This window comes from Poecilia reticulata, linkage group LG3 (assembly GCF_000633615.1).
Source record: "Poecilia reticulata strain Guanapo linkage group LG3, Guppy_female_1.0+MT, whole genome shotgun sequence".
NCBI lineage: Eukaryota > Metazoa > Chordata > Actinopteri > Cyprinodontiformes > Poeciliidae > Poecilia > Poecilia reticulata.
The window spans coordinates 28,477,041-28,492,520 of NC_024333.1; the positions used below are offsets into that span (position 1 = coordinate 28,477,041).

The 15,480-nt window shown below is 38.1% G+C and overlaps 1 protein-coding gene across 1 annotated transcript in view; it reads right to left on the reverse strand.

The window, feature by feature from the left end:
• ush2a (Usher syndrome 2A (autosomal recessive, mild)) overlaps positions 1-15,480 on the reverse strand; it is a 195,365-nt gene that overhangs the window by 95,684 nt on the left and 84,201 nt on the right. The window contains exons 39-48 of the mRNA XM_017303876.1: positions 15,046-15,180; positions 13,846-13,921; positions 12,680-12,765; positions 11,642-11,801; positions 9,638-9,800; positions 9,405-9,552; positions 5,088-5,245; positions 4,027-4,174; positions 2,112-2,267; positions 386-533 (exon numbers count right to left, since the gene is read on the reverse strand). Of these exons, the coding sequence (XP_017159365.1) occupies positions 386-533; positions 2,112-2,267; positions 4,027-4,174; positions 5,088-5,245; positions 9,405-9,552; positions 9,638-9,800; positions 11,642-11,801; positions 12,680-12,765; positions 13,846-13,921; positions 15,046-15,180 (1,378 nt within the window). The remainder of the gene's footprint in view (positions 1-385; positions 534-2,111; positions 2,268-4,026; positions 4,175-5,087; positions 5,246-9,404; positions 9,553-9,637; positions 9,801-11,641; positions 11,802-12,679; positions 12,766-13,845; positions 13,922-15,045; positions 15,181-15,480) is intronic.

Genomic DNA, 15,480 nt, shown 5'->3' on the forward strand with positions numbered 1-15,480 from the left:
AATTGTTTAAGAATGTCATTTCAAAGTCAAATGTGTATGTTTTTATACTTTTTACTATGTACACACAGCTTTAGCTTATACTGTTCATCTCGTAAAATATTGACACAAATTCATATAAAAGCACCACATGGCCAAGGTGGCATGAACATACCTAATGCCTGTTGATGTATATTTAACACATATTGAGAATCACATTTTTAGCACTTTGCTGGCGTCTGTTGGACAGAGGCAGCCATTATTAAGCTTAATTAAATCAATTAATTAGGCTTAGTTAATTTTAGCTGGATATTAATATTAATAAATTAATAATTTCCTTTCTAAGTTTAAAGTATGTGTCCATATTTGTTTACTCAGTCGTCTGTTTCAGAATTTCAGGTTCTGTTACCTTATAATTGAGCTCTGTGGAGACGCTCTCATGTGCAAGTTGTACCGGAGTGGGCCGGGCGCGTTGGAGTTGACAGGTGCAGACCACGATACGTTTAGGCTGGTGTTGGTTGCACTGACTAAAGTCACAGGTGACAATCCATCTGGGGCTAAAAAAAACAGTTTTTAGAAGATGAAAGAGGTTTTTTTGTGTACCAACACAACAAAAAAGTAAGAATAAGAAAAGATCAGTAATTAAGACAACCAGAGTTTGATCACTGCTGAGTGTGTGATATGAGGGCTCTCTGGTGCAGAAAGTGACCCTCCAATCAAATATAACTCTTCTGCTACAACAGGACTGATTGCTGAAGACGTCTTGCTGCGAAAGTCCGATTGCAAAGACGGATCACACATGAACACAAAAAATGTGGAAAAACACAACTAGCTGCAGCTGACCAGCATGAATGATACTTTTAATGCAAATTAAMCTACAAAAAAGCAGAAAAAATACCAAGGGCCACCAATTACAAAACCATAATTTAAAAACTACTTAAGAGATAAAAAAAAACAAACAACAGAAAAAAGAGTTGACTTTAGACATACAACATTTTTATTTATTTTCTCCTTTCAAGAAATTGGACTTCAKATTGAATTTGTACCTCAGATGATGCTGAACTTGTAGATAAAGAATTACTGCTGCTTTGCAAGCGTAAYACCTTTACATGTACTGTATCTTTGTTCAGGTTTTAACATGTTTTACAGCAGAAGCATTGATATTTCTAATGTGTTACATTTGGTACCCTGTCTTTTCAAGAGAGATCCACATGCAGATGAATGTTCATTCCTTCAATGTCCTCCTTTAATTCATTAAGAGATGTGTTTCTTGCCTTCTCACTCACATACACACACAAATCTGCACACATAACACAAAAATTCCACACACACACACACCACACACACACACACACACACACACGCACACGCACACACACACACACACACACACACACACACGCATGCACACACACCCACACACACGCACACACACACAGTTGAGCCTGTGTCTTTCTCATGCTGTGTTAGCAGGTACAATATCAGAGGTGTCACTAATCGTTTTAAACTATGCACTTTTATGTTCACTTCTTTCTCTCTGCTCTCCTCCTACTCTGCTCTTCTGTCTCTTGCTYGGCTATCTTCTCTCTGTTCTTTCGTGAAACAAGGACGCATCAAGACAGTTTGCCTTAAAGAAGTCTAAAGAGATGCCAGAGGCACAGAGGTAAAAAGAGAGATGGAAAGAGAGGAAACGTCTTGTATTTAAAATTTATACTTTCTTATGCCTTTGTTTTGAACTTGAACAGCAGAACTTTCCTAAGCCTGTCTTTTGTTGTTTCCTGACTAAAACATAGGAGAAAAGGGTGAATTCAGTGCTTTTAGCAGGACAGCTAACTTCATATTTACAGTGTGCTAGAAAAACCTTAAAAACCTTATATTAGTGTGCTTTTCTTAGATTACACTTCTGAATAAACATTTATCCTTTGTGCAATCTGTGTCATCCTGCATGCATTTTCTAACMGTTTTCTATAGCACCTCTTTATRCTTTTAATCATTTGATATAATACAAATTCAAAACAATCAGAGTGAATTTATTAATGAAATCGAACAATGGACATAACATCTCTTCAAAGATTTGCATTAAATTTCCGTTCAGTCTGTTTGGTAATGTGCTGAGGTTCCCAGAGAGCGCGTACCTGCCGGGGGTGTAGTGACAATGAGTGGCAGGCTTTCAACACACCCCTGTGTGTTACATCCTCTGATCCAGAAACTGTAGTTTGTGTAAGGCTGTAGGTCAGACACAGACAACCAAATGCCCGCTGCTGATCCTCCATCTAACACACCATGACCATCTAACGGATGACAAACACAGAAACAGAGACCTCTATATACAATGAAAAGAAAAACAGCAATATTGTGCATTTGATATTTTAAATATATGTGTTGTTTTTTTCTAAAGATATAATCATAGAATCATAACATAAAACATCACACAATTTAATGACATTGGGAGAATAACAATCACTGAGACCCATTTTACTAAATTAAAAGTAAAAGAAAACTGTGAATCTGGACACACATACTTAATGATTCAGGTCTATGTAAACCAGTGGAGGAAGTTTACTTCAAAGAAACAGCAGGGTTTGCTCAACTAAAACAAGGCAGTGCTCTTCTCCTTCTGCACACTTTTATCTTCTTTYCATTCACTAATGTTGCTTCTTCACTGATCAATACGCTGTCTGTGTGTCAAATATAAAACCTATTTACAACTTGACTGTATGTTCTTTGAAATCTTTCAACTTATTCTGTCAGAATCCAGCTTTTTTGTTTATCTACATGAATTTTGTTATCTCCAACACTTCATACTTTAAATGCAATCATCGYTTCTTTTCTTATATYATGCAAATATTTGTAGTGATATAATGATTGAAATCCGTCTTTGTTGCTTTTACCAGCTGCGGTTTTGCTTTACATTCCTAGATTGTCGCTGACCTAAAGTCACAAGCTATATAAAAAAAACTTCAAAATATTTTCCGATACTAGTCGGGTTTGATTACTTCTTCTTACACCGTCCTACTTCGTGCCTGGCTTTCTAAGTTTCCTTTGTTTGCTGGGAGTGTCGGCGTGCGTTTGTATGTACAGCTCAGTCCATCTCGATGCATATTGTTCTGCTCTGCTCATCTTTGAAAGCCATGACAAAAACACTGAGTGCTTTTGAAACTGKAAATAACATTACTGTGCACCCAGGCAATCAGCAAGTACTGTAGTTCCATATATCTACAGAGAAACAGCATCCGTCAGTTGTTGCTTTTCGTAAGGGTCGCATACAGCGCATCACCAAAGTATTCAAACACCTCTGATCTTATTCATATTTTATGTTTTAACAACAAAACTCAATGTATATATTTTTAAATGACATATCAACATGAAGTAGCACAAAACTGTGTAGAAAGACCATGAAAAGTTGAATTTAAAAAATCTAATAAAACYTGCAAAGTGTGGCAAGAATTTTATATTCAGTCCCCGGATGATTAATAGATTCTCCCTGTTTGTAATTTACGCTCAGCATGAATTTAGCCATTCTGCGAAGGCTTCAGAGGTTCATTACCGCTTGGGGATAAAGTTATAAAGAATCATAAAGCAGGATTAGATCATAAAACAACATCTCAAGCACTGAACATCTGCACTGCACAATAGATCATTTGGAAATAAAATAAGGCACAATTGCAAATCTACCAAGAGACAAAAATTTATCTAAACTGAAAAGCTAGAAAAGAATAGTATTGATCAGAGAAGTAGTCGAGAGGCCCATGGCAACTCTGGAGGAACTGCAGACAGAGCAACGACTCAGGAACGAGACAAAGTTTAGGCATACACTTTTAGTAATGCAGTAATCTATGGATTATTCTGACAACCAATCGAGTAATTGAATAAAAAATTTTATCACGTAAAATATTGGTAAATACTGTCATAGCAGCATTATTAATATCAGACATCAACATAAGCAGAAATATTCCTAATTGTATTTTTTTACATTAACATAACATTTGATTTCATTTAATTTGTCTGTGAAAACATAAATATACCCAGGATGAAGAGAGGTACTGTCACCTTTGCTTTTGTAGTAAAGTGAGTAGCGGAGGTTTCCATTCGCTCGAGGAGGAGCAGTCCAGCGGGCTCTGAGAGATCTGGAGCTTTGATTGGTCAACTCCAGCAGCACAGGGCCTTCTGGAGCCATCTCCAATGTATGTGACTCCACCTAATTTTAAAAATAAGTAAATAAATAAATAAAAGCGTAGTTAGACCAGATGTGTACCCTCTCTGCACATGCAAACTATACAAGTAAAGGTTATAGACAAAATAACTTGCTTTGTCAGCTGGTTTACCTGTGATGTTCTAATAAATAYTCTATTAAATGCCATAAGCTGCTGGTCTGCATTAACTCAGTTTTTCTTTTTTTTTTATTTTGTAATCTTTCGTTCTTGCTCATCATTCTCTCTATTCCATCGTTCTCATTTACATCACATTCTCAACACCTTCATTCTCAATTTCTGTTCATACTCTCATAGACTCATCTTCTCTAGATTATCCCCTTTCTTACTACTCTCCTGTTCTGCAGTGTCAGCTATTTCTCCTGGTGTTTGACAAATCGTGGCGTCCGTATTGGAAATATGCCTTAAAATCTAGCCTGTCGTCAGAGACGTTGCTGAGAATGGAGTGGCATTTCCCACCAAATGTCACAGTCGCCACGCAACCCTCGTTATTGAGCTGAGAGAATCGATCACCTTTATGAGGCCCAGTGACACACTGGCACACACATTCACTTTGTAGATGGTCTATCTATGTTTTTCTTTCTCTTATAGCAATATTCTGCTCTCTGGAAATCTGCTTTGCTGTATTAGCAGTTTCAATTCACCATCTGATAGAAGATTATTCAGCAAAAAGAGGATTTTATGACATGTTCACTGCTCTAAGTACCAGCTGTTGGTGGATGAGCTGTACTAAATRTTGTTGAATTGAACTTTTATGAACTCTATAAGTCTGGTGAATAAAAATAAACACTTAAAAGAATTCAAAAAGAGACGTAGTCAAACCCAATTCCTTATTGCAATTACTTGCAGAATTTTTTTTCCCTAATGTTTGGCCCATTTACAAATAAATGATTCACTGACCAGTGGTCCTTTGCCACAGCCCWGTGCTGTGCAGGCCTGCAGTCTAACTACATGTCGGCTCCATGGAGAAAGTCCTTCCACTATGAAGAACCTCTGAGAGGAACTGGAGTTGAAAACAAGGACTCCATCCATCCAAAGACCATAGCTTGTTATAACACCTGTCAAAAGAGAATATCTTGTTAGAAAACGCAAGACAAAAAGGGAAAAAGCAACAGCAAACATTTAATGCCACTAAATGCACCCTGGTCATGTTTGAATAAAGTCTAGTTCGGAAGTTTACTTTGGTATGCAGTTCTGTTCAGTTGTTGGCTCCTTCCATCCGTCTGTCCACTCATCCAGGAATCAAGTCAAGATGGGTTAATGGAGTAACAGATCCCAGTGGGAAACAAGATTCCTTACATTTCATTATGGGGAAGCAAAGGCACGTTCAAGTGAGAATTGCAGGTGGAACCCTCAAAGAGGGCTGATCAGGAGAAGTCCTTGCCAAATGGCTAAAATATCTTCAGTAACTCATTTCAGTTTGGAGGAGCAGTGGTTCCACTCCAAGCTCCATTTAGATGAAAGCACTCGTCATCGTATCTCTGAACAACCCTATGGAAAAAGCCAATGACAGCTTCTACTGACCAGGATCTTGATTTTCTTCTGTAAAGATGTGTGTCTTATGAGTGTGGATGAAGGTTTGAATGTAGAATGACTAATAAATCAAGAGTATTACTTTTTGACCAGGCTCTTTCTTCAGCACACAAAGACTAAATCTCTKTCTTCTGAGCACCCAGAATGGACCCACACCAGGGTCTATTAATGGTTGAGACAATACTGAACTCCATAATTAAGATACAGGCTAAACAACACATGCTGTAGGTCTTTCTGACTCACTGGATGAGAGAAATCCTTCAAAGTTTTGACCAGTTTTGCTTCTCTAGCAGAGTGTCTAGCCACCGAAGGCAGATATACGTCTGGTAGACATTGAGCAGACATGCAAAGTCACATCAGTTTCCCACAGTCAGAAACATATCATCAGAGCAAGTGCTTACATGCATGCCGTTTGGATAATCAATTGGCACAAACCACTTCTCTCATTTGGATTACAATTTCAATCTAATTGAGCTGAACCCAATCAGAATCTTCCAGTTGGGGTGTTTACATGACTCATTTTAATTCCAGTCGRTTGCTTATTCTGAGTCCTTATTCCCGTTTAAATGTGCCATATGAGGACTACAACCAGAACTAGTGACAGAGGCAAGAAAAGGCAAAGTTCACCGGGAACAATCTTAACCTTATGTCGAGAATGCAGAGTCAGCTCTTGCTTTGGGCACAAGAACCAGATCCTCATTTAAAGCATTCTCACCCAAAACACCAGCAACTAAATCCCCAGGGGACAAATATGTAAATTTGGTCCCAATACACACCAGACAAACAAATTCCTGTCATCTTTTCAACAGCTCTGCGATGGTAAAAGTCTGCTCCATTGTTCCACAGCCAGGATAAAAGCCACACTGCTTCTCCAGAAGCCAAGGTTTAAAGGTTTCCATCTTATTTCCAGCAAAATAAAGTAGGTGCTCCAGGGCAGGCTAATAACTGTGACCCTTCAGTGGTTGGAAAACTTTTCCTAAGATTGGGACCACCTCCCTAGTCTGCCACTTCGCATTAAAAAAAAAAAAAGACAGCAGAAACATTAATGCAGCAAAATTGACATTAAAATCAGGATAATCACATTTGAACAAGTTTTAGTGATTAATTAAGCTGTGACTAAAAATCCTACATACAAGACAATGGGTGCTTTGTTTTTAACATGTAACGTTGTGTAATGTGCTGTCCTTGATTAAATAAACTGGAGCTGAATTATGAATCAAAAAGATGCTTATTTTATTTACTAAATCCTCTTATTCAATTGACTGCATTTTCTCCTCCTTAAACATCTATGTTGCCATCATTCATTCAAAACATCTATAAATTGTTTTAATTTTAACATGCTAGTTATAATCCATTTAGTTGGGCCTGTATTCCCAAAAGACATCCACAGGCAGTTTTCTAGTTTCATTGGTCACTCATACTGTATAGCAGTGTCCAGACTGTAAAGAATAAAAAGCGAAAACGTGGCTTTGCAATGATGCAAAATGCGTTCTGGTTCACTGCGTATGCAAATGAAAACTGACTTACAGGCTCCAGGCCTGCCAGTCAGTGTGTCCTACAGATGAAAACCAAACAGTACTGAAATGACAATTGTAACCAAAGGCGCTACACAGGATGAAGACCCAGAGAAGGACAGTGGTACAAAATTGAACACACACACACACACATGCACACGCCCCAACACACACACACACACGCACACACGCACACACACACACACGCACACACACACAAATGAGTGTGTAAATAAGTGTGAAGACACAAACACATTCACAGACACACATCGATATACTCAGTTGAAAAAGATCCACACATTTAATAAGAACCCAAACCTCAAACACACAATTACGTGACATTACATCCACCTAATAAAAGAACGAAACAGTACGAAGCCAAATGTGCCTTTCCTTAATAAAAATGCATACAGTAGGCTCAAAAGATCAGYGCTAAGAACTAAGGGTCCATTCTACTTTAATCATGTGTGGGTTTTATTATTGCTCAATATAGATATACACACCTATCACGAAAATGAAGACACAAAAACCCTACGGATGCAAGTTATCTGGGAAGCTCTTAATATGGCCAATCACATGCATGTGAGAGTGTKTGTGACTGCGTGTGGAGCACTGTGTGTGCTTGTGTGCGTGAATAAGCCCATATCAGTATAGGCTGTAATAAAGACAGGTTGGGAAATGAAGCAGCGAATGCATAACAGGCTTATTTCCCCTCTTTGTCTGCGTGTTGCCCCGACCTAATCCCCGAGAGGATTATCCCCCACAAATCCCTGCGGAATTGCGGAGAAAGTGTGTGTGAGGGGGTGGGGGGGGACAGCGAGAAAATAACACAGGATATCACTCTGTAACCCATCATCATGCCATTTATTAAATAAAAAAAGTCACTGGAAAATGGAACTGAGCATTTCTTCTTTCTTATTAGGAAAACACAAAGCTTTTTAAGTACAGGATAATACAGTAATCATCTTGCTTGTTATAAATTTCTGTCATCAGACGAGGAAAGCTTTAAGCAATTTATCCAGGTTAAYATGCATACATATCACAGGGTTTATGGTGCAAATACCTTAATGTGGGATTAGGCATAAAACACACACACAGCTATCACATCACACACACATTACTGAATTGCATAAGCATGACATTAGCGTTTGATCATTTGTAGCGTCTTCACAAACTTTATGTATAGAGTCTGTTAAATGGGACGGAAAAGACGGTGAAATGCTTAGATGGTTTTTACCCATTAATCTGATTTACTGAGAGATACTATTTATTATTAAAGCCCTTTTAAATGTATTATATTGTTATTAATTGGCATATCACTTGAAATCAACTTTTAATGACTGCTGTGAAGAAGGTATAACTCAGGCACAAAGAGCCTTATTTCACTTCGCTAAGATTTATAATTTATTCCACTGTTAATTTTCTATAAGCAGCTATTATTCATGTCTCACCTGCTGCTCTTTTTCAAAGAAATCATGTTCATTTAGACTCCACCGCTTTTTTCTTTTGACAACTAGGAACTGAGAAAACAACCTAGAAGTTCTAATTGAACAAAGAATATAGTAAATAAAAACCGATGCTTTGAGCCTATCTAAAATTGAATTAAAAAAAAATGTTGTAGCCATTTCAATTCATCTTGCATTTACAGAATGCAAATGAATGGTAAAAAAGTCAAAATAGGATCCCAGACAGTGCAAGTATTTGGGCTTCCAGCCTGCAGTTCTCTCTTCAGTCAAAAGGGAGCACTTTTCATCCACTTAAAGTACCTTGTTGAAGCTCCATCCTCTCGCTCTTGCTCCCATTTAATCCTAATTTCAAACTGTTTGTTTTCCTAACCTTTCTCTGTCTCTGCCCGCTTCAGTTCCTCAAAAAGAAGGGGAAGCCCCTCCCAAGGTTCCTTTTTTTCCCCTCCTTAACTGTTTTGTCTTTATCTCAGGTGATTCCTCACACAGACAGACAGCTGTTCTCCTTTTGCACATCTTCAATACTTGTTTTGTCAGAAAAGTTTCAAACCGTTTTAATGTGCCTAATTGTTATATTGACTGATAACTTTTGTGAGAACTGCGTTTAGCTAAAAAACTGAAAAACGGCCTTCCTTCCTCTGTCAACAACGTTGCATATTGGATGCATAGTCATCCAGAAAATGAGTGCATGATGCATGTCTTCTCACCATTTGGAGTCTCAGGAGGAGTCCAGCTGATGTTGAATGAATGTGGGGACAGAGGGATGACGAGCGGAGCAGGAACATCCTCTGGGGTGCTCTCCTCTGTCTGAACGTGGCTCGGGGGGCTTCTGGTGCACCCACCTCCTGTGCAGGCCTGTCAAGCACAGAAACACACATGTGGACACAAAAAAATGGAGAAGCAAAAAGGTTTGAAAATAATTACTATTAGGAGGACTCACAACCACCATAACAGAATAAAATGTTCCTGGAGTTAGGCTGCGAAGTGTGTGTTCTTCAGCAAGATCTGAGCTGTTGTAGGCCAGAATGGGCTCTGACCCATCCGATGACAGCAAGACGGAGTAAAACTTCAAAACACCGTTTATTTGCGAGGGACGTGACCACCTGGAAAGAGAGCAAAGCAAAAGCAAATGCTAAAATTAAATGACACAAGTGCAAGATTTCAGCCAGGCATTTTATACGATTTATTCTTTGGTATTGAGCTTTTGTATTCGAATTTTCAGTGCTGCTGCATTAAACATGTTAGATGGTTCAATCAATTTTATTGAGCTATATGTCCATTACTTCGCATTATTATTCCTCTATTAATATTATTTCATATTATTTTATATTTATTTCTTTTTTGTGTGTACACATCTAAGATTTTTTGCACATCTCTTGTGCCGACAGCTTTACAGAACAATGTGGTGAGTCTGACTGCCTTACTGTGCCAGAACATACTTATGCTACAAAAAAGGAAATTATCACAATATTGCTTAATAGGCAGCAACAACTGACAATTAAAAATAAAAAGTCTGGTGCAGTCAAACTACTCCTAAAAGTACCTGCAAACAACTTAAGCACATGTAACTACCCACCTCTGAGAAAATGTATTTTACTAGGCCTTGCTGTAAACAATTGTCTTGTCAGAGATTTTTAAGAGAAGGTAAAAAAAAAATAAAATAAAATTTATGCATCGTTTCTTTTCCATTCTTTTCACTCATCATGCAAATCCACGTTTTTCCTTTTCTACTCATTCCCTACTCGTCTTTCTTCCCTACATCGCTATGACCGTTTTCTTATTTCTCTCCTATTTCTGTTTTTCTCACTTTTTCTCACAGCGGCTGAAGAGTGGTATTGATCAAGCATGATCTCTCAACCTCTTCCTATTACCAATGTGTGAACAAGGTAAAACACAGCCTTCCCACACCTGATGCGTATGTTCAGAACATTTTAAGGGTTCAAGACGTTGACGATGTTCAGCAAGCAGGGACACACGCTTGGATGGTAGATTCAAAGTTTAATTTATCTTTTATTACCAATTGATTTCTCAAACAGATTTACTCAGTGTAGTCACTGTTTTCCGTTAAATTAATAGTTAATTTAATGGCAATACATTTGAACCCCTTTTGACAGGAGCAAGCAGTGGGCTCCATGGACGCTGCTATAACTTCTGCCAATGAGCAGTCGACGAATGCTAAGTGGTATTAGCAGCTGTGGAGGGAGGCAGCTTTTTTTGCAGTCAGTTTGCATTGGAGGCTCAGTCTTTCTTATTGAACCAGGTTGTTCCAATGTACTTCACATTCACTTGTGCATTAAAGTTGAAATGCTGTGCAGGACTATGTGGTTGTTATGGTAGAGAAGTCCCAACAGTGAGAGGAATGGGTCGCCTCTGTTGATACCACATGGCAAATGAGCACAATGAGTCCTTGATCATACTGTCCAACCTTAAAGCCAACAAAAGCTGAGGATTTCAGTGCCAAGATGCTATCTGTTTGGAGTGAAAACATCAGGAACAACAGCAGGTAAGCATGGTGGATAAATACCAGAGATTTATTATAAGAATTTTGGTCCAATCAGAGGTCAGATTAGAAATGCTTAAAACAATTCTGTCTGGTAAACACAACTGCACTCCATTGGCATGTTGTTGTCCATTTCTCTCTTTTATTTTATCTCTAGACAGCTTTTATAAAACATAACTAAAAAGACTAAACACTTATTATTACTTCCAAGAATATAAATCAGTCAATATCATTGTTTAAGTAGATTCTTTTGGCTTGTAAATGTCTACATGCCACATGAAAATGCTAATGTTAAAAAGCTCAAAATGAAAATGTTATGCATAACCCATTATTCATTGTGCTTTACGCGCCTGTCACTGTTCTCTGCTCTGAGCTCTGAGAGAGAATTTGTAATTACGCATGTACAACATGTTGTGGGTGCGGGTGTGTTTTTGGTGTGCTTACTCCACCAATATACTCCGGGAGTCCAGCAGCGTAAGGCTTGGAGCACGCAGGGGACCAGGAGGAAGCTCAGAGGTCAGTGCTGTAACTTGTGAACTGTTGGTACAGCCAACTTTAGTGCAAGCACTCAGTACCAAGAAGTTAGTGGAGTACACACCAAGACCTAAAACACAAATACACATTCACTAAAAGTTACAAAGAAAGACACACACACACACACACACACGCACACACACACACACACACACACTACCTGACAGCACAGATCAGATAAACTCCAGAAGTTAGTTTTGCTCTTTTTTTCCCTCAATCCACCCTACTCTGTTCAAACTACTTCTCTTCTTTTCTGTTTGAAAATCACCCACCATCTGGYCCACTGTTTGAATCTCACCCTGAAACACAATCTATTCTTGCACATACCATGTAATTACAATATCCATAATCCTCCCAATCACAGTGAAAATCAGACACTCTGCATTAATAACTCAGCATGGATGAGATGTGCTCTCACTCTTTCTTTGGCTTTCAAATATGCACACTTACACTTTTAAACAGCAAGATGGTTTACTAATTGTATAGACATGCAGGTAAAATAAAAAACAAAAAACTTAAGCATATGTTAGTGCAATAGAGTTTGTACACATCAATGTATGATGCTTTGCGTGTTTCCTGTACACATGTGTGGAGGTGTGCATTCATCTTCATCTTTTTGGAATACGCCTTCTCATTGGTGTTACATTTGTTTCACAGCCTTTTCAGGTATTTAAAATAAAAGCTGTAAGGGCAAATTGTGTGCATGGCTGTGTGCTAATGTTTAGTTTTCTTTGTTTCTCTGCCACTTCATTTTCATGTGTATGTTTAGCTTTCTTTTTGAAAGTGCTATTCCCTTGGTAAGGACTGAGACTCGTTCCTCTTTCAAATGCTAATCCCCCATTTTGCTTTTCTGCACCCCTCACCCCCTTTTTTTTCACTGAGGCCCCATCCCTCTACAGTCCCAGCGACAGCACACACAAACACACTGTTTAGTTTTGTTTTTTTTACCGGTGATGTTGTGCTGACTGTTTTTCCCTCTGTAGACCATTTCACTGTTGTGATAGAGGAGGTATTCTGTAATGTCTCCATTTGGCCTATCAATAGAAAAAAAGTAATAAATAAATGAGAACAATATTTTACAATACTGCACAATTTATACAGTTACAGGACAAACCTTTAATGACAATCTTTGAATAGTTTTCTGTTTCAATAGGTCCTTGATGAGGATGTTTAAAATACCTGTGTCACGTTGCATTATTTCCCAGTCTTTTTTTTTTAAATTTGCTGTTGCACATGTACGTTCCAGGATAGAAAGGAAAACTAGGTGGTTTGCTGCCCTTCTTGTTCAAAGCTCTTTGCCTAATTGTGTGTGCAGATGTGCAAACAAGCATCTGCTATGTATGTTGAACAAACTCAACTCTGGTGGCACATTCATTGGGAGTAGACTGCACTGGAGCCTGATAGACACTCGCAGGCAACCTTAAATTTAAATGAAATTGAACTTCTCACTTTAAGTTCTTTAAAGAAAACTGCTCTTTTGTGCAATAATCTTAGAAGCATTTCCTTCCATGGTTATGATAGTTTGTAAAAAAGACCAACTATCTATAGGAGGAAATCACATTTGTCAGTTTGCTAGAAAGATCGATATGAGTGATTTCATCTGTACTCTTTCACAAATTCACCCATGTTCATGTATTTTTCAGACTATAAGCCGCTACTTTTTTCCCACGTTTTGAACCGGTGCGGCTTTTCTGTACATTTTTCTTCAACCACCAGGGGGCTCTCTAGCAAGAAGCGAATCATTGGAAGTCAAAATTGGAAATCAAAGAAGATAGCGCTAATTTTCATTTAGAGCAAGCACATGCTAGCAGCAGCCACGACGGAGAAAAGTTTTCAAACTCATAGCCCCTCATCATGGAAACAACAGGAAGAAGTTCATATGATGCAACTTTTAAGTTGAAGGCTATCGATCTGGTAGTACAGATCGCTGCACGTAACAGAAAAAAATGACATTTCTTGTGTATCAGTCGGACAGAAATGGGGAGAAAAGAGAACTACACAAAGGTATAGACCAGGATATTAGATGCACGTTAGATATAATTAAAATAGATTACCTAAGCATATGATTTGTGACATTAAAGGAAAAATGAGGCAGAAAAGAATGCTTTTTTTACCTTGCTGGAGGTTCCCAGGTTAAATACAAAGCGGAAGGAGATGCAACCACAAATGGAGGAGAGACCACATCTGGAACTGAAATTGCACTTAAATGAAGATATATCTACATAATTACATATGCAGATATTTTGGTTCATTCAATTAAAAAAAAGAAGGTGGTCACAAGTTTTTGTAGGAATACAAGTTACACTCTTTCATAGGTATTTATTTTATGCCCAATCTTCTATTCACAAAGCTCTGGAAAAAATAATGGTCAAAACTGTAAAGAAATAAAGAAAAAAAATGGAAAAAAGTTGCTGCTCCACCTCATTGAAAAGACCAAGTTCAGGTGGTTCAGAAAACGTAAAAAGATACTTCCTCGCCGACTCTTATTGGAGGTTTTCCTCTTGAAAGTTATTTTGTTTGTTTTAACGATAAAGTTATCTGAGTTAAGACCAGAACATGTCACTGAACAAAGTCAGTAATCTGTGTCTAAAAAAACATAAATGATAAATAAATGCCACTAAATATTTTTAAAAGCTTGATCGGTATCACCGGTGTCTGTGATGCGAACCTGTACAACCAAAGAACAATATATGAAAAGCTTCGTATTTCATGTGATGCAGGTGTCTCTGACACATTAACAGGAGGTAAAGAAAATGTTCTCATGGGGGAGTGAAACTGTGCCGCACAGTAAGCATTAATGAAAAGAATTTTAAATACGTTTTCTTTCCTGGAGTCTCTCTGACATGTTTCAGTGCTTTAACATTTTGCTCTGTAGAAATCAATACAGTAATCTGTTTCTTCCCTTTAGCGTCACATTGATTTTTGCTGTCTCTGTACTGACCCCTGCCGTCACATTATCTCCCCAACAAGGCTGGTTACTCCTACACAGATTAATGCAGCAACTGAAAAAATGAAGAAAAATCTTTGCCTTTCCCAGTCAAGTTTATATTTCTTTATAATCTTTTAAAATCTATACTGTCATCTTTTGTCAAGCTGTTCAGCACACCAAGTGCTTTATTCTTTTCAAATTTTCCATCTTTCATTGAGCCATTCCGTCCTTGTTTGAATTTGTCTACCGTTTTTCTAAAGTAACAACAAAGCACTCTTTCTCACTGTTCGTGGAAATGAAAACTAACTCATACATCAGAAATAAAGATAAACTGAACAAAGATTTTCACAGGTGAAGAGAAAAATTGTATGTGTGCATTTCTTACCTTCTTCTGGGGTTTTGAAGCTTGATCTTACATCATGGTCACCGTTACCAACAGGACTCTCAGTGCATCCAGCAGGACTGCACGCACTTACAGTGACAATGTACTGGGTTGATGGAGTGAGGCCAGTTATCACACCTGAAGAAGAGTGGAAAAGCAGTAAAGTAAAGAGCGTAGACAAGGAACGGTATCTATAAACAAACCTAACTTTGGACAAGCACCAATCCAATTCAAAGTATGTGGTAGAAATCATGTGGTATGAATTCAGGGAAAATCAATGATTTGATCAAATCAATAAATGCATCTGGAGAGAGCAGGATGGGTGGGTTTATAAGCTGGCTAACTGAGCCTTAAGTGTGCTACTTCCACTGACAAATTAGCTCAACCTGAGCAATTAGAAGATGCTGTTACATGGTAAAAACAACTTGGAAAAACAGA